Raw genomic sequence first — 25,727 nt, forward strand, 5'->3', positions numbered from 1 at the left:
TGTTTCATTTTCCTTTTTGAATTGACAAGTCATTTATGATTGTGGATTGTAGGTGAATAATACAATAGATATATTTTATTTTGTGCTGCGGATTCCTATATGTCAGCTTCAGAGGCCTCTAGCATTCCCCTCAGGGGTGTGCAGGGTTCTGCATACAGGATGTGTACACTTCTAGGCTTGCTAATTTAACAATTTATAAAGTGATGAACTCTCGTTCCTCCTTTGCACTGACATTTTCCTATTACATTTCCTTTCATTCCAACATGGCAGTATACAGAGGCCTTTTGGACAAAGGAAACTTGGTCTTCAGTATCTGATTACAACAATTGTAAAGTTTCACAGAAATCTATTGGGACCTTTTCCCTCACTGCTCCCTTATGACCATTTTTAATATATACATACATTGTAAGGGCATAATTAGGTATAAGTGTCTGGGACATTAAATGTTTTGGTGTATTTACATTACAATGCTATGACGTGATAATTAGGTTCCCCGTCAATTTTATTTTATAATGTTCACATTGATATCTACACCTGTTGATTCCATTAAGTTTATTAGGAAAGGTCAAACTGCAAAAACTGGTTGGTGTTGTCCAGTTCTGATCACAAGGAACCTTATCAAGGCCTCTTCTAATAATCTGCCTCCTCTTTCTCATTATGTCTGTTTGTAGATCAAACTGTAATGGGGTTTTTTAGCCTTTGCAAATGTTTGCATTTATCACATCCTAGACACTTCAGGAATGGTTCTGCAACCTGTTAATGGTCAAATTCTGTATTCCTTTGACACCTTTAACTTAAAAGCTCTTGATACTGTGTGAGGTTCCAGAAGTTTGTCTGCCTAATACCTGGCCATTATGGGGTTCTAAACATTTGGAATTTTGTCTTTATATTGCCATTTTCTTTAGCAAGCAACTGTCTGCACCACTGCATTAATCTTACATGGGACCACCTGCTCATCGGATATTACTCAGTTTGCTGCCTGGAAGATAGAAAAGGTTTTTGTCCTGGACACTAAAAGCTAGCAGGGAAAAATACATCCATAGATTGCTACTTGAAGAAATAAAGAGCAGTTCCTTGTACAGATGATTGTTGATGGATTGATGCTTTCCAGGCAGCCTTTGCAAAGAACTTATAAATACATTGCAGAGGTATTCTGTTCACACAGAAACTAAAGCCTTTGCACTTTACAGGAATATAGACCCCTAACCACCAAAAATGAACACCATTTTAGTTGCTTGTGTCCGCTATATTTGTCTGCTGTTTTGCCAAGAAAATACTTAATAATAAAAAAGGTGTTTAGTCAGGATAGTGCTCTGGTCATCCTGGTATCTTTGTTCCTGGACGGTTTCAGTGGTCGCCAACCTTTTTGGACTTGCGAACCACTAAACTTTATGGGCTTGTCTGGGGAGGGGAAGAAACTTCCCTCCATAGTGATGTGATGATGCTAGAACCTGCCCACTTTCCCATCCCATGTCTGAGCCTGTGTCCAGAGATGCAACCCAGCCATCGCCCTGAGACTGTCATGCATACGGGAGACATGGTTTGTGGCTCTGGCCAATCCGCATCCCAACGGGGTCCTTCTCAGACTCGCACGACCACATAAATGTTGGTAAGTTGATGGAAAGATGTCCCACCTTATTGATAAGAGTACCTATAAATTGTTTATATCCATGCTGGAATATGGAGTATTTGTACCTTTGTACGTTTTGTGTACCATTACTTGCTGTGTGACTAAGCTTTATTTTAGTTATGTACAGATCACAATCATGTGTGGACTGTGCACTCCTCCATATGTAATGTTGGACCAGCCTGCAGCAATGATCATTCAACACAGTTAGGTGCTGCTCTGTTGGGGGGGGTGCACTTATATCTCTTTCTGGAGTGTTAAGTGTTAGGACAATCCCGCCGGATGCTCCAACAGTAGTCAGCCATCATATGTACATACCATCTACCCTGATACCGTCCTTCCATGACCTTCAAATTTTGGTGGAATCGTTCACCTTGTTCATCACTGACTGCACCAATGTTGGAATGATGGCTATGCAGAAAATGCACCTTGATGCTCATATTGCAACCAAGCATTTTGTAGTTCTCCAAGAGTTTCTGGGCAATTTCTGTGTAATTATTTGCCCATATGTTTCCAAGAAAGTCCTTGACTAAGGATTTAAATAACTAAGCATTTTTTTCGACTTCTGCTATTGTCTTGATAAAATATTCATCTTTGATGAGCTGCCGAATCTGTGGACCATTAAACACACCGGCCTTTATTTCTAATGACCGGCTAGGAAATGCCAAAATGAGGAACTTGGAACATTCTCCTTCAGTTGGCAAAGCTTTAACAAACTGCTTCCTCAGACCCAGTTTCATGTGCAGAGGCGGGAATATAATATTCTATCAATAAGTGGCTCATGTAGAATGTTTGGATCTCCTGGTTTTAGGGCAGATCTTGGAGGCCAATTCCTTTCCACCCAATGCCTCTCACAAGCTCTGCTGTCCCACATGCACAGATAACAGGGATACTTGGTGTATCCGCATTGCTGACCAAGAAGGAAGCATAACATTATAAGGTCAACACAGATGACCCAATTGTGTCGGTGATATTGCAACAACTAAATGAAACTGAATGGCCATTTGGGACTGACCCAAATATATTGCCATTATGAAGGAGGACACACTTTAAGCTCTGCTTTGAGCTAGCGATGAATAGTCGCCATTCAGTTGAGTTATAGATTGGAATTCCCAATACTGTCCATTAAACCAGATGTGTTATGGCAATACACAAAACCACTGTCAGTTCTAAAGTACTGCAGAAATGCAATTTCTCCGGTTTGAAAGTACGATACCTTTTGTTCCTTTTTCCGAGTAAGTTTTTCTCACGCAGTCTTGATTCTAGGAGTTCTGAAGCCTTCTTCGATAATCCCAAATCGTGCCAAATCACTCAACTCATGCTGATCAAATGCCTTACCAACAGAGTCCTCTTAAATTTCAAACTCTTCATCATTGTTGTCACCTCGTTCATCACCATAATCATGTTCTTCAAGAGAGGGAAGTGTAATGAAAACCGGCACTGGGATTTCATCTGAATGAGGCACTGGGCGTATAGCCGATGGTAGACTAGGATACTCTATGTTATATTTATTTTTGTTGTTATATCCTGAAGTTCTCACTATACAAAAGTAACAGTCACTGAAATGATCTCCTGGCTCTCACCTAACCTAGGTATACCAAATATCTTAACACGTGCTCCCTTTGACCACATCCGTAATCCTTCGGCACACTGCACACCTTATGAGGGGCCCAAGACTTATCTTTATCACCAAGTTTTACTTTGAAATATGCCAAATAGGCTTGCTCTACAAATGTGCTGATGTTCACCCTATGACTGGGAATGGTGAAACTGCCACAGATATAACAAAATGAATCCGGGTTGTTTAGGCACTTACACGAGAAACAGCAGAGCCAGACATCTGAAAGAAAGGAAAAACTTGTGTAGGTATGAAAATAAATTTTGCTTTTTCACAACGTAGACCAGCACACAACCTCTGATCACACTGTCGTGTAAATGAATTGAATTGCCTATACAAATCCACGCCTTCAGAACAAACCTGACATGATAGAAGAAAACTAACTGCATTTTCAGAATCGGCATACCTATTTTAGTGTAAATAAGCTTAAAAACTGGTCAACGCAAAGTGTTCCTGAGTGTTATTGCACGTGTGTATATATCCTTACAGGTCAGAACCATTGGCTCTGTTCTCATAATGACTTGTACAATAGCTGAGCTTTCGATCTCTTATGATTATTTGTGGCATTTTGGATCTGTGCCTAATCTAATGGCCAGCAGATCATCACCGACACCTAATCAGCTCTCATTTCAAGCGGTCTGCAAGTCAAAATGACAACAAGCAAACCAACAATGCAAATTCTGTTTGTGGCACTATATTGTAATGATTAGTCAATACTGTAACATTGATTGTTATTTTTTTTGTTTTCTGCAATTCCAAATTGGCACTTCCTTAATTTCCACACACAAAACAATTCCTCTATACTCTGTTGTGGTGCTCTGTGGTTCAGATTAATTTGATATAATGTGTGCAACATCCACCTGAAAAAGTCGGAAAAAGACATTCATATAAGTGATCTTCTTCCAAATAACTGTCTGCTGGTACACTTCTACATGGTCTGCACTCCAGGCAGAGCTGACATTTCAAGTTGTACAGTTATTTATTCAATTGTGCCTTCTAGCACTTAGGGATTTCTGCACTACTAAACCCAAAATCAAATAAAGTTTTAATGACAGGTTGTTAGGTGCAGCATATAGATGCCAAGTGGTGGAGAGAGTGCCTGTTTTATAGGCCAAATATATATTTTCTGCACCACTTCTTATATCTGGATTCAGCCAGTCAGTGAGATAATCAGATATCGTACCGAAATAAAGAATATTACATTTTCTGTAACTCATGTATGACAATAGAAAGCATGTAAATACAAAAACTTGTATATTACAGAAAGCTGGGGGGGGAACAGTTGGAAGATTTCTGTTAACAGGAAACTAAAAGGCATTAGTCGGAATGGAGAGGCGCACAGCTACACAATAGTAATATCTGTCTGTAATATTTATACAGTAAGTCCCCAGGTTACGAGATAGGGACTGTAGGTTTGTTCTTAAGTTTAATTTGTATGCAAGTCAGAACAGGTACATTATTTTATTAAATGCAATTAGGACCGATGTTTGCCTCAACATTAGGAAGCGTGGTGTCCGTTACTGTAAAAAACCCTCAGTGTGAGTTAATCACAAAGCAAAACAAAAAACTTTATGGAGCCTAGACATTCATTAACTTCTGGAGCAAGCTGATATGCAAAAAGAAACAACTGCAGAGTTTGTCTTGGTCATTAAAGAGTTAAGCGGCATACACACGTGCAATTCTTGTCGTTGGATGCAATTCTTGTTCTTTCAGGATCTTTTCCAACGATAAGAACTGCACGATGCATGAACAAGTGCTGTACATACAGCACCATTCTGCTCTATGGAGCGGGGAGGGGGAGAGTGACGGAGTGCCACCCTGCTGCGCACTCTCCCCCTCCCATTAGGATCGCTCGTCGTTCATCGTTCGTGGATCCACCAGGACGGATCCACGGACAATGAACAACGCGGGCTGTACACACGCCAGATTCTCACCCGATATCTGGCCGAAGCCAATTATCGGGTGAGAAAAATTGACGTACGTAGCTTAACAAGAGCTTGCAGAACAGCAAAAGATATCTTCTGCAAGTCGGTCCTGCACGTGAATAAGCAGGGAAGCTCGTTTATATCTAGCAGTCGACCGTATGTTGGATGTCCTGAACTTGGGGGACTACCTGTAGATTATTGTACATGGTCGCTTTAATATTTTGTCTTATTCCAAGTTGGTTTTAGTTAGGATTTGAGTTGCCTACCCCAACTATGAAGGAGTTTGCATTTCCTGCAGGATTGTCCTATGGTAAGTGGGAAATTAGCACACCATCAAGAATACACAGGGCTCCATGGACCGCTCAGGAGCCAGCAGCAGAAGCTAGTGTTCAGGAAGGGTAAATGTCAAATATTTCCCTTATTAGCCCTTCACTTGCTCGTGCTGGGTGAAATTAGATAAAAAAAAACAACAACTTTATTCAAACAAGTTATATTTATAAAATTACTTTTAAATGGCATCCATCATAGACATTGAAGAGTTCATAAAAATTGTCAGCATTTTCATTTTTTTTTTTTTTTTTTTTTTACAGACATACATTTTATGAATGGTTCATGAAGCCACTCATTTAGGAAAATTAATTGTTCCAGTTAAAAGGGGGAATGTGTTGGAGCAGGGTTTTACAGCTGTGTTTCTATGTTAAACTTTACAATGGTCATCTTTTATGTGGCCATTTTTTGTTATTTTCATTATAACATTGAAAATGTTCTGTTATATCTGTTCAATAGGTTCGATAGTTATGCCTGTTGATGTTATCAGAAATCTTTTGGGCTAAGAAATTCCTGCCATGAGGACTGGTAAATTGCAATTTATAGAACTTTAGTTCTTTTTCCGTTTGACTTCAATCCCGTAAGTTACATATCCTATGTAGGTAAAGCCTAGGTAGAAAGTCACATTTTCATCTCCATGAGGAACCGATGAATAGTTAAGAGGCAAGACTTCGATCTTCCCTTTTCCGAAGGCACCCTTAGTGTACACTTTCCCATTTTCTGTCCATCCATTGACCTTCTGCAGCTTGTCCTGAATTAATTTCATGTCTTTGGGATCACTGTCAAAGCGGAAAGTGCGTTCATTTAATGGATGATTTAAAAGCTTTTCAATGGCACCTCTGAAGATAAACTTCTTCAGGCTATGACCTTTCCCAAGGAAGAAAAGGACATTTGTTCTTTTTCTACGAACTGGGACATCTTTAATTCTTTCCTGGTGCAGTCGCTTTGCTGTTTCCATTACAAATGTTAAAATATTGCTTTTGTTTGCATACTGTTTGGTTAGGAACTTTTCATCTGGCCAGTAAAGCATGAAAATAAGAAAGTAGGCACTTGCAGGAAATGTTTTCCGCTCATTGAGAAACCGTTGGCTTATGTCCAGTAATTTCCCAAATTCTAAAAGTTTGCTGGAGTTAGGCTGAACACTTCCTAGAGCAATATGGCACATTATAAGGCTAATGAGGTCATTATCATCCAGCATTTTTTCCGATATGTCTCTTGGGAAGTAGCTGATGATCTTCTCTAAAGCTTCAATTGGACTATGTGGACTATGTGAATCGGACAGTAAAGAGAGAATGGTTGCTACACTGCTACCTCCCAGGCTATAAATTGCCATCTTCTTGGCAAATAGACTTTCTTCTGCTGATGCCAAATCACTTTCCTGGCTTACAGAGCTAAAACAGTCAGCAAATATTTTGGTCTTGTGAACTAACCAGTTCCTGGCAGGATCATTCTTCCTGGTTGATGATTCCCACACATCAATTTTATCACTCTGAAAGCAACCCACATCTTCTGAAATCCACTCCAGAGCATTATACATATTTTGGTACAGACATTTTAAATAACCGTGCAGCTTTGCCCAGGGATCCTTTAACTCTTCTGGAATGTATTTCACATCAATAAGATATTTCACCAGTTCTGCCTTGTCTTTCTTTATTTTTTGAAATATTGTTAGTAGCAGTTCCAGCAGACTGCATCCAATATCGACCTCTCCCAAATATCCAGAGTTATTGATTGTATCTTTCTCTCTTTTCGCAGCTCTTTGGGCTGCTCTGAAGCATTCCATTGACTTAAGTCCAAGGTCAATCAATTCAATTTCCTCTGCTGAGCTTAGATTCCGCTTATACTTGTCATGGTTTACGGAAAACCATTCCTTGTACAGACGTCCTTCAGTGTCCAAAATATAGGAATCATCGGGCAGCTTGGCTTTTGCAGTTCCAACCCATTTCTGTGCTTCTTCAAATTTATGTTTTTTATAATGGAGTCTGGCAAGCTGTTGTGCAAAATGTGCGTCTTTATTAAATTGTTCATAGGCAACTTGTAGAAGCTGAATGGCCATCTCAGTGTCCTTTTCCACTTCACATACATATTCTATTAGTGGTGAAAATAAACTGTCAACTTCATCACCCCGACTCTTCCTGTAACGCCGGAAAAACAAATCTTTTATAAATTTTAGAAAATCTTGCTGTGCAAATCTGTGGTTGAGAGCAGTGGTTTCCTCTAGTAGTGCCAGAGCAATTTTACTCTGAGGGTATATGGTGGAATATTGATATAATATTTCCTCTGCAATTAAGGGGTGTAAAATGCGAATGGCTGAAATGAATGTTGTTTCATCTCTCACTTCAATGATCAGAGCTTGCTCACTGAGGCTGTTTAGATCCTGGTTTTGGCTGAGTCTGTGGTCTTGAGTAATGTAAGACTGGATTCCCAAAAGCACTTCACAATGGGAAAGAGAGATGTAGGAGTTCTGAACATAACGATTTAATAATGCAACATATCTGATCAAACGGGTCACAGGTGATGAGTGGTCAAGATCTTCCATTACATTCTTCACAAAATCTTCCAGGTACTTCTCATTAAACTCCTGACTCATTAAAACAAAAGTAATGATCAGGTCCTGAGAAGGAAAGCTTTCATTAAGTTCTTGAGCTTTGTTCTTGAACAAAAGCTTTTCATCATCTCTGAGCTTGTGAGTGATGGCCACTGTGTCAGTGGATGAGGCTGCACAAAACTGTTCTGGTATATTTGAACGTTTGCAGGCCAAGAGAATAAAGCAAGTCTTTGCACGTCTCACATTTTTATGAATCATTGCCTCTTGTAGAATGTTCCTTAATTCATCAATGTACTCTTCAGCACAGTCCTCCAGAAGAAGGAGAACTGGCAAACAGTTTTTAGTGTCTCTTTCTTCATACTCTCTGAGCTGCACTGCGTGTTCGCACACCTTTTCAGCTTGGTATCTCGAGTTCACTACGGCACAACGTAACTTCTTTTTATTCTTCCAGAGGGTCTGCCTGGCCACTGTGCTCCCCCCACTGCCTGGCTGGTGAAAAATGTTGATTCGTGCTACAGGAAGTTTCACAGTGTCTTCATTTAGGATGCCATTCAGCATAATCTCAACTTCCTGACAGGCATGACGTTCAATAAACGCACCACATTTCTTCTGCTCAGCTAGCCACAAATGTTTCCAGCTAATTTTGCCCCCTCGATAGAAGTCACTTTCAAGTTTCTTGGGGTCTATGGCCTTATGGTCGGTGTTTTCACACTCATTTACACACAGTATGTCAAGGGAGTTCATCTTTTCCTCTTTAGGGATTGTAAGAACACAGACTCCTTTTGTAGAGACAGGTAACTTTCTGTTGAAGTCTTTTCCTGGAATCATATCTTGAACTGTAGCATCAACGTGACTCAGCTTCATACCAACAATACTTCTTTGGTCAAGTTCTGTTCTGCTGCATGTTGCTTGTGCCATGCCAGCCCATTGTTCATAATATTCTGCACACTCTGAAATACAAGTTATGTACTCCATACCACTCAGTCCTTCATAAAATTCATTAAAAGCCTTAACCATGGGCTTTTCCACAGGGGAGAAGAGCATGAAGAGTACAATAAAGCCCCCTTTTTTAATGTTCTCACAGATTAGAGAAACCGCTTTTTTAAAGTGCTTTGTTTTCTCTTTAATCCAAGATTGCTCATCGCATGGCGGATCTTCTCCAAGAAAATTCTTCCGGCCATTGCAAAATATCCAGCTTGTGTGCTTAAAGAGCCCCAGATTAATAATAATGTCATCCCGGTTCTTGCCATACTCACTGGCATACCTCTGCAGGGAGTACATATCTGTCAAATGATAATCTCCACACTGAGAATGTAGCCCATTGATGTCAGACTCTGCATCAAAATCAAAAACACACAAGACTTTTAGGTATTTTAAAAAGGTTAGGTGTTGCAGTTGGTGGTTCTCGCACCTATTTGTAATGAGTACATACTGCAGTGTGTCGTCAAAGTACTGTTTACCGTTTGTTAGCCGGACAGATAGTTTACGACCTAAGTTTTCACATGTCTGTGTTTTTGGGACATTGGCCTCCTCTGCTTCTTTTCTCCTCTTATCTGCTTCTTTTATCCTCAGGTTTAATGCATTGATTTCCTCCTCTATTTTAACTGGCTGTGATTTTGTCCCTGTCCTTTGATAAATAGTTTTCCTTTCATAAAAAGTTTTATTTTTATGCTCATCAAACTTTGGCAAGCTCACCTGAAACATCTTCCCCTCTACAGTGATGGACAGGGGCTCAATATCGATCTCCACAACAAACATTTTCTCTTCTGACTGTACATCAACAACCTCAATGAATTCAGGGGAGCGAATACACATTGCTGCAGCTGCATATTCACTTGCTTCTGGAAAAGACCGATCCAAATCATTTAACAAATCTGCAAACCATTCTTTATTTTTTATTGGTATACCAACTATTTGTCCATGTGCAAAGCCCTCGTCTTCCACACTGTCCATGATGCCGAAGTGTATGGTTCCGTTAGTCCTCACGTTCAGACAGGCAGCAGCAAATTTAAAGGTCTCATATCTTAGTTTTGCTAGAAGTTTTGGCCTATCCAAAGTTGCTGCAGTAACAAATGATTTGTATTCATGACAAGGAGTAATTAAATTGGTAATACCAGTCTCGGGATTAAGAACCTGATTTTTTACATATTTGAAGTTTTTATCATGTTCATCAAAGGGTCGGAAAACACTCATTGTTAGAGGTGCTGTGGACTCATGATTCTTGGCACCTGGGGTTGTTGTCTTCTGGTGTTCTTCCAAATGTTTCATGCTTATCGGTTGAGGTATTTGGTCCAGTTGGTCAGATTTGTTTTTGCAGTTAACATCTGCTTCCGTAGATTCTTCCTTTCCACTGCAATGTTTCTCTAGTAGACTTTTCTCCTCTGAGATGGAACTTTTGCGATTTAGTTGAAGGTTGTCTTCTGATTTGCCACTAGCTGTACTTTCTGAATCTCCTCCATCCTTCTGTTTTTGATTTGTGGTTTTGTTGGGCCGCTTGGACTTTTTCTTGGAATTTCTCGGCTCTGATTTCTCCCCTTGATCTGGTTTATTTCTATTCGTGACATTTTCCAGACATGCTTTGGGCTCAGTTTCTTCACTGTTTATGGTCTTTGTAGAATCTGTGTTTCCTGACATATGACTGCTAACATTTTGTTGAGGTTTTTCTTTTAATGGGACATTTATTTGACCTAAACCTTCTCCAGTTTGGTCTTTTGTGGGCTCTTTAGTTATTTGAGGGCATCCAGACGTTATTCCAGTTGGCTGATGTGTTTGCATGGATACACTTGTAGAAGAAGGATTAGGCTTTTTGGGTTTCTCTTCTGTGGTTGTATTTTTTTTATGTGTTCTGGATTTTGCTTGAAGGGTATGCTGTTTTCCTTTCAATTTGATGGTCGAAATGTCTTTATCCTCCAATAATTTATCATTGTGGTGCATGTTATTTTCTAAATTTTGTTTTCTTTTCTTTGTTACAGTTTGCATGTGAAGTACAGAACTGTTTTCTGAAGTTGAGGTCTTCTCCTCTCCCTCCCATGGTTGACCTTCCTTTGCTTGGGATGGTTTTGTTTTAGCATCTGTGTTCAGATTTTTCTGCTGATTCCCCTCAAGTATTTCTTCTAAACAAGAACTTTTTTCATGTTGCTTCTCCACATGATTATTTCCATCTAATGGCCCGGCAGTTTCTGAACATTGTTTAGACTTATTCTGAGAATTTGTTTTACATGTTTGGCCATTTGTTGTGGGATTACACTGGATATTTTGAGGGTTTTCCTGTACATTTTGAATAATTTTTGGTTCTTCCCCATCTGAAATAGGTTTGGAAGATGCTGGGTCTTTGTCTGGGGGATTGATAGAGATACTCATAGATTTGTGGTGCGGATTGCTTTGATGCTTTGGTGTTTTTTCTTGGATCGCCTTTTCTGATGTTGATGCTAAAAGTTGATCTCTATTCTGAAGTAAAAGCTTTATTTGAAGATATTTCATGCCCATTTTTTCTAGATCATGTTCAGTGAGGATTTTTAGCACGGCTCCAGTGGCTTCTTCTTCATGGAGTTGTGTGATATATTTCTCTTTTAAACCAATTAAATACAGCCAGGTGCTGACATCGCTTTCTGTCCAACTTTCCAGAGGCTTGTCACCTTAATTAACAAATGCATTTATTCAAAAATATGGACATGGAAGTACTGTATACTATTAAAAATTGAATCATACTTTAAATCTTACCCATGTTCATGATGATGATTTCTGGGGAAACCTGAAAGAAAGAAAGAAACTTGTCAATTCTGTTTCTAATATCTGCTCCTTATAATAAATCAACAGGCTGCTGGGGATATTTGTCCATTCTGCATAATAATATTACTGATAAACAAATAAAGGACATATTTGTAAAACTGTTGTGCATGCTCAGGAGCTTGGAGACGAAGATTGCAAGAGTCTAACAACAAATGTCTTACCTTAAGGGGCTGCTCTGCTCTAAAAATCCATTCTAAGGTTAAAACTTGATAATGATTTTTTTCTTCATAAGGACATTGATGACTGGTGCTCTTTATATGCCGTTGATGGTTTAAATGTTTGGTCCTAAGGTCCTAAAGTTGGTCATCTTTATAGGTACAGAAGCCAAACTGTAACAGAAAACAGTAACATGAAATTGTAACTTAACGTGAAAGGTTAAGATTCGATTTAATAATCTACAACCACATAGATTGCCACAAACTAAATCCCATCTGAGGGATGTTTTATGAAATGAGAGTCTTTGTGGGTGTATGCTAATATGTCCAGCCATACCATGGCCCAAATCTATTTAAACATTAGGCATGGTCATATACTCAAATATCTAGTGCCAAAATTATAAGCGCTTTGGCGAATAATTCCAGGTAATTGGAACAGAATTAGAACCACCACTACACTCTTTTCACATCAGGCCTGTGGAATATTTACATTATTTATTATATGTTGGTGCTATATAAATATTGTTTGGTATCCAAGTTAAAACCTGAATGTGCTCTGATGTCCTCTGGAGGATTATGGAGAAGATTTCTAACAGAAGCTTGCAGGCTCCAGGGATGACCAGGCCAAAGTCTAAAACAAATATGTTTGGTACCTAGATTTTGATACAGGAAGATACAACTACTATTTTCAGGGTCACCTCTATCATCCTGACAGCATTCATTCTGCTCTGAGCCTTTCATCGATGTTGATTACTAGCCATTTTACTCTGAGGAAACAGAGAGTCCTTGTTTTGGTTCCTTGTACTACTATATTTGTTCATTTGTTTTGTCTTTTGCTGTTTTTTGGTGTTCCTATCTCGACTGATACGGTGCAGAAAATTTCATTGTATTTTGCACTACAGGTTTTGGCAGTCTTAATGTTAATCTTCACCTCTCACCTAGTTATACAGGTGGGCAACTTTATAGCTTTATATTTGACTAATGTTTACTATGATTTGATATATATGACTCTTTTTAAATTATTATGCATATTCTGCCATCATTCATATTTTGGCTTTCACCCTTATTATACAGGATGCACCACCCAAGAGAGATACTATAATGTGGAGGTGCAAAATACTTCATACACAGCAATATGCACGGGCAAGAAAATGTGCTCATACATGCACCAAACATGCACAATCACTGAAGGGCAGGGCACTGAATTAGGAGGGCTACTTGTCCCCTCATTTCTGGCAGATGCTCGATCCCCAGCATTCAGTCTGTTTTCCTGGATTATGACCTTGGCCTGAATTTACGATCACCATTCCTGCTAGCTGTGATCCTCGTCTGCTTGGCATGTGCTTGGTTGGCTGTTCTTACACCAAAGCCATCTGATCCTACTTGTCAATGTTGAAGAGAGCCTGGGGCCCACGACCTGGTAATATCCATGCAGCAAAGTCGTCCAGTGGCCAATGGAGTTGCCCGCCCATCACGCTTTGGTGAAGACCAGGTGTTACATAGACACCATGAACCTGGCAGAAAAATAATGCGTCCTTCACAGATTACCATCAGAACTGGTATCCAAAATATTTGACTGATACCACAGATACCATAGTTCTATCTGGTTAATATTATTTTGCTTAAATTGACCACAGGCCATCTAGAAATGTTAAATTCACCTAAAACTCTGCTTGAAATACAACTACCTCCAATCTGACTAACGGCAAGTCTTCAGGGTGAGATGGTTTTACTGCTTAGGAGTTAGAGGGAATCCCCCTAGGTCTTTCCCGATCCTCACTGGGCATGCTCAGCCCTGAGCAGTCGGGGATGCCACTTTCATATGGCTTATAAAATAGGGAATCCAGAAAGCCACCTTTATTTTCAGGCTCTTACTAATGCTATCTCAGGAATCATCATACCTGCATTTTTGAGTAAGTCCTCCAATTTCAAAGTTCCATATTTACTAATTGATTTAACATATTCCTTATCCATGACTTCTCTATCCTAATTTATTCCTTTATAGTAATTATGAATAAGATGCCTGGACTCTTCCTACCCTCCGCACTTCTTAGACTTTATTTAATCCCAGTGAGTGCTCTCACTTAATTTACGCTATTTAATGTATAAATTTATAACTCACCTAACTTACCTTTAATATATGGTTCTATTTCGAACATTTAATTTTATCAATTATTTTATTATTTGCGAACCATTAATCCACACCCTGTGTTTTTCCTCAAAAAACTTGCTTAACCCCACATTTATTTATGTTCTACATTAACACAGATTACTCACCTTCCCTTTGGAGGGACTACATGTGTATCCATTCAACCTTATTAGTCAGCAACAGCACAAAGTAAGTCTTACTCTTTAATTTTATATATTTACCCATTCCAAACAGCCTATAAGGTAAATATATATATTGTACTATATACAACTTATCATGTTTAAATTGTTTACTTGATATGAGTTATTAAGATACTACTTTAAAATCAGCCTGGAATGCAGGTTTAACAAATTGTTTCATCAAGCATTGTCATTAGTGCATATATCCATATTTCTAATCTATAGCACTGAATTCAATCAGGGTTTGTACTTAGTTTGTATTATACTAGCTCAAAATCTCCACATGCCTGAAGAAGCCACACAGCAAAATGTCTCAGGAAATAAGATAACTGCATTCTATTTTCTCTAAAAACGTTTATTCGGTATGTTTAGAGCTCAGTTTAATTATGTCTAGTTATGACTTTTTTTTAACCAGCAATATCTTCAGTAAAACTCTTCATTGTTGCCAAAAAGCCCTTATTTTCTGGTTGTTATATTTGTTTGCATGTTGTATTTCATATGGCTTTGCACGTGATACAATTATTGGAGAATTTTGAACCTTTCTTTGCTTGGTGGTGGTCACCAAGCAACTTTCAACCTGGTACCTCCTATTTAGAATTTGATGGATTTCTGCCATTATCTGGAATGATTTATGTGGACCTTCCAGGATGGGCTGGAGAAATGATAAAGTATTTATAAGAGACACAACCCGCCTACTTCCCTGAGCCTGCCATCTGTACGGGGGAAATGGTCCGCGGCTGTGGCCGGTGCGTCCCTCAGGGGTGTCCTTCTCCTGACCCCGCTCGGGGTGCACCGACCAGAGCCGCGGACCACTCTTATCACAGACAAACTTCTTCTCGTACCACACAAACACCACAACAACTGAAGAGCTTTAGCTGGATGCTGAACATGGAAAAGAGCAATCTTCTCCCTAACCAGACATTGATCTCAGGGCACAGATAGACATAATAGTAAATATGGTCTCCTTACCAGAGCCAAACATCCTAATAATCAGGGAAAGAATGTTCCAGGTTCACAAGCAAGTGTCACCTACAAAAAAACACTGTCTAAAAATGGTAAGCACAAGGCATCTACCATCCCGGAGCAGAGAATGACTCATATTTCATGACTCAAGGGATAAAGTCCAGCCTACTATGGTGGCTAGACAACCAAAACTTTCCTAATTGTCACTCCCTTCTCCACATCAAATGGGTAAGCCTCACCTCTGATGCCAGCAAGGAAGGATGGGGAACAGATCGCTCAGGGTTCTTAGAGCAACCCAGCAGCAGTTTTGAATGTGCTAGAACTGTGAGCAGCATATCAAGGCCTCCTACCCTTCCAGGATCTGATACAGGGCAAACTAGTCGTGTTGAGCATAGACAACATCACAGCTGTCGCCTATGTGAAGAATCATGGAGGCACACGCAGCATGACACCGGCCCCTGTCCTAAGTTTGGCGCAAGAAGAACAGAAATCAACAACAACGCATGGTCCCTACACCAGGAGGTATTCAATGTGCTTGGTTCAGAGGCGTTGATGATGGACTGGCAGTTCCAGTCAGCCTATGCATTTCTACCCAGGAACTGCTGATCCACAAGTTCTTGATGCACTTACTAGAAGAACTTATTTTGGTATTGGCAATCATTCCCAATTGGCTAAAATGCACTTATCATCCACTCTTGTAACAACTGAGCATACGGAACCCTATTCAACTGCAAGCTGGCAAATATCCCCTCTCACAAGATCCCCTATTCCACCCAAACCCAAAGAAACTATACCTGATGGCATGGTTACTAAAACTGGCTAATAAGCCCCTGGTGCTCTGGTGTGTGGTCCAAATACTCATGAAAGTTTAGTACTAATTCTGCCTGCAACAGAGTGTGGCAAAAGTTTCTAATATTCATGAACAAGCAACCCAGCTGCAGGTGCAGAATGTCCTGGAATCCCTCTAGAAATGGGGCTCAGTCTAAACAATCTGAATGGTCAAGTCTCCCCAATCGCTTCCGATGGGCCTTGAATCCGTTGCTAAAAACGCAGTTGCTAAAATTAAACCTTCCAGAAGACCAAGACTCCCTAAATATGATCTATCTCTTGTATTCAATTACCTTGCATCTGATAAGGATAAACCAACTAAAAATGTTTCCCTAGGCCTACTATCACAAAAGTCAGCCTTGTGATCACCTCAGCCAGGAGAGTTTTAGAAATGGCATGGCTAGGGGCTAAGGAGCGCTTCATGACCTTCCTACCAGACAGGGAAGTTTGGGTACAAAAGTAACCTCTTCATTTCATCTCAACCAAGAACTTGTTCTCCCTACCTTTTACATGGACACCAAGCAATTGGTTAGCGACCTTGACATAAGCAGTCCCCTACATGCGGAAGCCTCATCTTCCATACGCAGATCAAACCATCTCTGCATTGTTCCCTCCGACGTGAATAAAGGGAAGAAAGTATCGGACACATCACCTCCCGGATTGGTAAAACCAGCTCCATGTCATACAGGGCTAAAGGCGCACAGATGAACGGTCCTTGTCCTTTCCTGGCTTGCACCATGCCGGCATGGGATCCTTCCTTTATTATTGGGGATGATGAGTTACACAATGCCAGAGGGTTACCTCTAATTTACAATCCTGTGAGGGGGAGGGGAATAACCTATTTGTAGGTAAGTAATCAATTTTCTGTTTATGTTCTATCTGTGCTGTTATTTTTTATTTCAGTAAAGTGTTGGGGTGAAAGAAGCCCTCCCCTCCCCCCCCCCCCCGATTTCCCTCACACACCTGAGCAGGTATTGTATGTAACCGGAGCAAAGTGCGTAGATAGAATGTCGGTATGCTGTACAATGTCTGGGTGTGACACCAAACCAACAATAGGGAGTGACCGAGCAGTGGCACCACATACACAGAGATCAAGTCTTACAGAAACATCTGTAACTTCACTAACTTCCAGAGAGATCCCCATTACATCTCCAACTGCAGAAAATTACTAAATACCAGTGAATATTAATTATGAAAGAGACTCCATCTCCTGTACTGGTGTCCCTTACAGGGGCCTAATTCCATCACTGACCCCTGTAGAGGTCTGCAGAACATTGCACCCTCCCATCCCCCCTGACAGATACATATTGTATATTCACCGATCAACGATTATGCACGATTATACTTGAACAATCATATTGTGCACAATTCTGTACATGCTGTAACAATATGATCGTTCATATATAATCCACCAACAATGTCCACACGCTAGATACAATCGTTTGAACGATGCAGGGAGGGACATGTAAAGGAGAAAGTGTACCGCAGACACACGCACAATCACTGAATGACCGTACACACCATAGATAGTGAAAGATTCCTATTTCTCAGATTTTTCCTAGATTTCCTATTTCTCAGCCAATCACAGAGCAGTAGAGGTAATGAATGGAGATAGTATCCCCATTGAACCTCTATTGCCCTGGTATTGCCTGCGGTTACAGCTAATTGGAGGCACTTGCTTCCAATTAGCTATGACCGCAAGGTTCCCATGGTCCGGGAATCCCACAATGACAATATGATTCATAATGTCATTGTCAGATACCCTGTAATAAATATAAAAAAACAAGTTGAAATAAAAACACACACTAATTAAATTCATTTAGGAATCATTTTTATGTTTTTTTTAACTTTTTTTCCCCAAATTTTTAAAGTCATGCCATGTTTTTCGGGTCGGCTCTACCTGAATTTGAACGGCCATTTTCGGGTCGAATATAAGGACAACCCAAATGCGAACACCAACACTAGTAGGGACAAGGAATAAGCTGCAACAATGGAACTTCCATTCAGCTTACATGTATAGAGATGTACAGATCACCCGGTCATATCTGACATCTGCTCTGCACCCCTGGATGTTTATCTGCTTTCTGGATGCCTTCATTAAATTTGGGGAAAATTCAAATTCATATTATTTATCATTACATTGAAATTTGGGGCGCATGCGCGAAGCAGACGGGCGGCAGTGAGATTCCTGAGCCCATTCCGCTCTGCACCAGGACAAGCAGGGCTGTACGGCGGTTCTGGCATCGGTAGTGAGGAGCAGGGCGGAGGGAGGCTAGTACAACACAGATGCCGGCTCACGGTAAGAGCCGGAGCCAGTGTGATGACATAGGCAGCCTCAGCATGCAGCCAAGATGGCGGATTCCTCCCCTCATATGTATGTATACAGGGAGCCTGCCCTCAACACCAGTGGTTCAGTTACAGCCTTCAGATTCAAGTTCATTCTATAAGACTGCCCAAGTTACCCCTCTGTTACAATATCATGCCCAAAAGAATATTCCTAAATGGGTTTCCATTGAGAAAACATTGGTGGCACCAATGTCAATAGATACATTACTCTGGATTCCAGAGGTACAATGGCGCCATATCACCAATCCAATACTGAGACACTCATTACAAATATGGGATTCTATTAGATATATGGGGGCCTTATGTCTGGTCATAGCCCAGTAAGTTCTATAATTGGGACCCCGTTGTTTCCTCCTGGTCTGGAGGAACTGAGGCGTTTTTCTTGGTGGGTAGAAAAGGACTTATATAGAATTTGTCATTTTAATAATATGCCAGGGATTTTATCTTTTAGTGAGAGAGAAAAATATGAAGCCTCACCGGAGGAACTCTTTAGGTATCTCCAGATCAGGCATTTTATACAAACTAGGCTGAGATTAACCATTGGAATTAATAATTTGACGTGGTTTGAGAAACTGAGTGTACAGAATGTAAAGGTAAAAGGAGTTTTATGGGCTCTGTATAATATTTTAGTTCAGACATGGCCATGCCATCCTTTATACCTAAATGGGAGGCAGATATGTCACCGCAACAGGAAGACTGGAACCAGATATGGTCTGCGCTGACCCATATTAGCATTAATGTTTCAGCACTAGAAACCAAATATAAATCGATGTTAAGATGGTATATGGTTCCATCCAGGCTTACTAGCCGACCTATGGGGGTAAATGTTTTAGAGGATGTAATACAACAGGAACTCTCTATCATATATGGTGGGGTGTCCTAAAATAAGAACATTTTGGACGAGGGCATATCAAATAGCTTATACTTTGATGGGACGCGCATTTCCAAAAAGGCACTTCTGTGTTTGAAACCATTGTTCTGTACTAATATTCAATTTAAATTGATAACGTATCTGTTCACTTCAGCCAAAATGGTTTCGGCTAAAGCATGGTGGTCTAACACCCCCAATGTGCAACAAGTTAAAAATAAAATGTCCTGGTTTATGGTGAACGAAAAGATGAGAGCGATACTGACTGCCTCGGTTCCTAAATTTAAAAATATTTGGTCACCATGGATTGAGCAATATATGAATGATAGCTGGGATCAGTCAATATTCACCATACAGTCACATTATTGATTATGTATGCTGTAATATATGTTCCCTTTCCATATGTGGGAGTGTTAGCCGGCCCGCCCCCCGTATGTATTATGTTAGGAGTATTTGGGTAAATATGTCACACCTGAGTGGTAAAGATAAAGTAGGGAAAGTAAATTATAACTATTATAAATATAAATAAAGTAAAAATACACAAGTGTTATTAGTAGAAGAATTGGTAAAGAAAGGTGAATCCCTATTGTATTGTTAAGATTAAGGGAATAATGGAGATTGAAACAATCGGGAATGAATAATGGTTAAAAGATGAAGTATGGAAGGCTGCTTCCTCTCACCTTATATATCACTGGGGGATATTATATAAAATACACAACTTTAAATAAGATTTGGATAAGGATTCATAGGTCACAGGTCACAAATAGAAGTAGGGTTTGTATATTTTCTTGTAATGGAGGGAAAGGTAATAATACTTTTTCTCCTCTTATTGATAAACTAGTCATGTGTTTGATTTGAGTATTCTAATAGGTAAAGGGTTACAGGAGATCATTTCATCACTGAAGAATATATGAGGGGGGTGGGAAGCAGTCTATAATATTATTATTAAACAGGATTTATATAGCGCCAACATATTACGCAGCACTGTACAATAAATATATAATATGAAAATGAAATAATTAGCAGTATACTGTGTATTGAGATAATAATTTAATAAAAGATAGAGATCAAGAACTGAGAAATAGTAAAGGTTGGGATAGACATATTATGAAACTTGAAGATAGTGTTGTATAGAGATTATATTGTTTAAATTATGATTTGTTGGAAATTGAATATTGAATGACATTTTATGCTGCCTTGTTTATTTGTATGATTAAAATGAAAATTAATTAAGAAACTGAAACAAAAAAAAAAAATACAACAAAATTTGATCCATTTCAGAATGTGTTCTGAGGACCTTTACTTCTATCACTGGAAAAATGCAAGGGCCTGGGCTAAGGAGGAAAGGAGCCAGGTGCAGGGTCTGTATTGGCCAGAAAGGGAGACAAATGTAGTACCCGGCTACCTTCCTGAACAACCCCATGCTCCACTTGTAACTCCCCAGACCAAACCCTTCACTTCTAGCTGGCTGTTCCAGATTACGCACTTGTACCTGGCTCAATCGCTTGCTGGCCAGGTGCAAAAGAAGGTTTGAACTAAAAATCAGCAAAGGAGATGGGCGCTGCATGTGCGGGGTTTGTGCGAGCTGTCCAATCATAATCCCAACCTCCCCCACACTGCCTATTCCTAACCCTATCCAGTGCCTGACCCCATGAATAGGAGGAGCAGAGAGGTCTGTTAGTGGGTCATGCTTCTTTCCTCAGCTCCATCTCTTCCATCAGTTTTCCTGCGGGCCAGAATTCTTTTTTCAGCTGGGTGGGGGGAAGCTGTAGTTGGGTGGTTCAGTGACCCCTAAAATTATGTCCACTTTTTAATGCCCCCACTCTTAGTATGTCCCATGTATTGTAAAGAAAGTTTTCATTCAGGCTTAGTTCACATTAGTTATGTCAATGTATCGCTCCTGAGCACTTACAGGCACCCACCAGGTACCCAGAAATGATAACAGGCGCTAACTGCTGGGCTTTTCTAGTGACTGCATGTGGCTAATTGATTTTTTTTTTTTTTTTTAAATGTGAACGCCTAAGAAAATTTTAAAGACTGAACTGTTTATTACAAAGTTTAGGTAGCAAACCTGCTAATGTGAAGTGAACACGAGACTAAACTTAGTCCGGCGGTTAGGTTGGGGTGCTTCCTTACCCCAATGCTACACGTCACCTTTACCTGCGACAGCCAAATGGAGATTGGGTGACTGTGAGGGCCGGCCTGCTCTCCTCTCAAATGCTGTGTGATTAGCAGGGTGCCAGCCCCTAGGGCCCTGCTGTGGGCACCAACAACCTAATCTGACCCGACCTGACCTTTCTGTGAACTTGCAGCCTGTGAGTTCTGCTCAGACGTTCTGAAAGATTCACAATTAGGAAAAGATACAAAGGTACCAGTGAGCAAAGCTGCTGCAGGTTTTCATCTTTGTGTATTTACTACTTTTTATTTCAGCATATTAATGTCTGAAATAAGAGAACGAAGAGATCAATGTATGAGCTGGGGTGGTAGCTCAGAGGATAAGGACGCAGGCTGGTCTGCTGGAGATGTGAGTTCAAACCCTGACACATCCACATGTCCCCGGTGCTGTGCCTGAACCCCTTTGTGGCGGGAAATGTTTCCAGCATGAGGGGTTCAGACACTCTACAGTACCTGGGTGGGGTGTATATATATATATATATGGGGTGAGGCCAATAAAAACCTAAGTCCCACTTTTTGAATGGGCCGCCTCAGTAAGACAGCCCATATTTATTGTAGTTGTTGCAATGATATCACAGACTATGGACCGGAAGAGGCGGGGGGGTCCACAACCTAATGTGCTGCCCACAGGCGTTACAGACCTCAGCGGCCTGGGACTGGAGCGGACTGGTGGGTTGTCCATGGCCTCCAAGCTTTCACTCAGCGATTCGAGCATGGGGTCTGCAGGATCCGAGGGACTACGGTGCTTCCATCACTGAGTGATTCATATCCGCCCTATTCACTCAGAGATTTGAAACGACTGCGCATCAGTCATTGAGTGATATTCATCCGCCCAATTCACTCAGACTTGACCTGGGGACTACGGGATTCGAACTTGAGTTTACGGCGCCCTTATAACTGCTCTTATTCACTGAGCTATTCACCTCCGCTCAATCATTACTGTGTTCATTCTCCTATTTCAGGGGTGGAAAGTCCTAAATGGGGCAAGAGAAAGGAGCGAGAATCGAACCTGCAACCCAAAATCATTGCCGGGCTCCTAGCTGGCTGCTAAACCCCTAAACCAGAGCCAAGCTGTAATACAATTATATTTCAGGAATAAATAAAACACAAACTTCTATGCCACATTCCCCAAACCCTGTTGGGATCCTGGATCCATTACCCCCCCCAAATGAAATACCCCCGGAACCCACCACCCCTCCCCCGGAACCCGTTACCCCCGGTAATCAGATCCAAACCCTGGCCTCAATTATGCTCATCACACATAAAATGGCAGTTATGAGCATGCGCAGTCAACAAATGTTCCCTACAGGCGCCATTTTGTTGATGATAGGACGTGCGCCTTCTACATAATGGGCATGCGTACTGAGCCGTGCCTGCTGTATTATCCCTTACAGGCACTCTGCTGCCACCTGCTGGGTACACTTAGAAGCGCTGTCGGGGTATCTCTACACATATTAGGCCGGAGTCCCATTCACACACCTCCAGCGGTCACCCCGCTTACACCTCGTCATCAAAGAGAATCACCGGAGCCGAATAACATTATTACAGACCAAACAACTCGGAGCGGCGCGGGATAATTTACGGGTTTATATGTCCGCAACCGGCGCCATTTTGTTGAAGATGAGACATTTCCCCTGCCCATATAAGGCGTCGAAGTCGGGCATGCGCAGTAAGTTACTTAGATAAGCTGCTGCCTCCTGTAGGTAGCTCTCGAAGTGTACCCGGCAGCGTTCACACTAATTTCATACACGGCCGTATTACAATCTGCTGCCATCTGGTGGTGATATCCGGCAGCACTCACACAGTATTTCTATACAGAGTTGTGTTATTGCTACTCTGCTACCACCAGGTGGTGGAACTTGGCAATGCTCAAACAGTATTTAAATACATGGCTTTAATCTGCTGCCATCTTGTGGTGAGGAACCGGTTGCGCTCACGCAGTATTTGCATAAGCGACTGTTTTTACCATTAATCGGCTGCCACCTAGGGGTTGGAAGGCGGCAGCGCTTACACAAGTTTTTCATGGGTTATTATTCCGCTGCCACCTAGTGGTCAAATCCAAAAGCGCTCACACAGTATTCCCATACAAGGCAGTATTACAACTAACCTGCTGCCATCTGGTGGTTGAATCCGGCTGAACTCAAAGTATTTCCATACGTGGCAGTAACACCATTACACTGCTGCCACCTGGCGGTGAATCTATGACATTACCCTGTGTTTTATATACAGAATAGTATAGCCTATCTGCATTCAGACGTAGAACGTGGTAACAGTTTAACTTTCACTGCATACTCACACTTTTGATTTGTTTTTTTTATACTTCAATTAAAATTGAACTAGGCCAAGAGCAGCCATTATTTTACCCATAGAAAAATGCTGCTCTCGTGTGGTAGCTTTTTGTAACAGCATCAACTCTTGTGGTTACATTCGGTCACTTCCTATAAAGTTGCAAGGCCCTTTACTCCACTAAGATTGAAGCACCCATTTAATGTACAGCGCTGCGTAATATGTTGGCACTATATAAATCCTGTTTAATAATAAAATAATAAGAATAATTGAAGCACCCATACAATTACCGTATTTTTTGCCATATAAGACGCACTTTTTCTTCCCCAAAACTGAGGGGGAAAAGTTAGTGCGTCCTATACGACAAATGTGTTAAAAAAAATAATTAAAATATTATACTCACCCGATACCCGATCCTGCGTGTGTCTCTGCAGCAGCGTGTCTCTCTTCTCTCCTCTGCCAGCATCGTGTTTTCTCCTGTCTGTAAAGCAAAGCGAAAGAAGCCGGCACAGCGCCACCTGCTGTTCCCTGTCCTAACTGCCGTACAATAGAAAAAAAGCACAGAGTGATCAGAAGGGGAATTTGAATGACAGAGTGATCAGAAGGGGAGTTTGAATGACAGAGTGATCAGAAAGGGAATTTGAATGACAGAGTGATCAGAAAGGGAATTTGAAAGGTACAGAGTGATAAGAAAGGGAATTTGAATGGCACATGAGTGATCAGAAGGGGAATACCGGTATGAATGGCACATGAGTGATCAGAGGGGGAATAATCTTTCAGAATCTTTTTTTCTAGATTTTCCTCCTTTAAAATTGGGTGCGTCTTATATTCCGGAGCGTCTTATACGGCGAAAAATACGGTACCATTATTTTGATGCCACCTTGTGGCAGATCTGTGTACTGCTTGCACAGGTAATGTTAGTTACTCTTCTGCCATCTTGTGGTACAAACTGGTAATACACAATCTGTTCATACACAATATGTGGGGCTGATGCTACTCTGTGGTTGTTCTTTATGAGACACCTCCAAGTGTTACACCAAGCTACTGGGCACAAGCACTGTCTCAGATAGTAGACCCGGAGGATGCCCATTCCTCAAAGGTGTAGGGACGCACCCAAACACCTAGCACAGCACAAATGCAGCTGAAGATTCCATGCCGGCAGCCCCCCAGGCATATCAGCTCCAGTTATTTACATATTCATTTGAAAGAACTCTAAATAGGAACCCTAGCTCCAAATTATCAGAGAGGGGCCTTGGGAAGTGGCGTGGCTTCCACCTAAAGTTGAAAATGTACTACAACCTCGATTTTTAAAAAAATAGTTTTGTGTTTGGTTTGCAGGCTAGCTGGTAAATGCTACAAACTTTGCATTATGGTCTGCGTTGATCTTGCATCCCCCCTCCCTTAGCTTGGTAACATTACCCGAGTATGGAATGAAGGCAGGCGGTCAGCTATAGGGATCGGGAATAAAGAGAATCGCCCTGTAAGAGCCGAGAAGCACAACCCGGGCAAAGATTGCTGAATATTTGGGTGATGGAAGTCTGCATGATATGGGAAGGAAGAAAGGGGAAGACACATGAAAGGGGCAGAGACCCGGCCGCCATCACACGGTGCTGTGGCTCCTCTGCGCCACCTTGTGGTGGGTGCAATTCTTAGAGGACTGAGGAGATGAAAATACAAAGGCAGCAATTTCCTGACCGCCCACTGAGAAGCCCTTTAAAAATGGAAACTTCCAGTGACCCGAGGAAGCAGCAAGAATTGGAGCTACAGAATGATGGAGTCAGATTGCGGTACGAGATTCTCACATGACATTCCAACCTTCTGCTACCTTTATTATCACAGGTAATCCAGGTGACAGAATAATAGCCAAGCTTCCCAATGTTGTCCCAGGAGGGGATATCTGTGCTCACACTCCACAATATACAATTATAAGAACAGACAAAATCC

General features: G+C 41.0%; 1 protein-coding gene across 1 annotated transcript; it reads right to left on the minus strand.

Moving 5' to 3' along the window:
* Window positions 1–5,488: 5,488 nt before the first annotated feature.
* On the minus strand, window positions 5,489–12,159 carry LOC140332840 (sterile alpha motif domain-containing protein 9-like). Its single transcript, XM_072414049.1, has 3 exons — window positions 11,996–12,159; window positions 11,766–11,796; window positions 5,489–11,680 (listed from the first exon to the last, which is right to left on the minus strand). The coding sequence occupies exons 2-3, from the start codon at window positions 11,773–11,775 to the stop codon at window positions 6,048–6,050; spliced, it is 5,643 nt and encodes a 1,880-aa protein (XP_072270150.1). The 5' UTR covers window positions 11,776–11,796; window positions 11,996–12,159; the 3' UTR covers window positions 5,489–6,047.
* Between the last annotated feature and the right edge of the window lie 13,568 nt (window positions 12,160–25,727).

The sequence above is a fragment of the Pyxicephalus adspersus genome, chromosome 6, assembly GCF_032062135.1.
Source record: "Pyxicephalus adspersus chromosome 6, UCB_Pads_2.0, whole genome shotgun sequence".
Classification (NCBI taxonomy): Eukaryota; Metazoa; Chordata; class Amphibia; order Anura; family Pyxicephalidae; genus Pyxicephalus; species Pyxicephalus adspersus.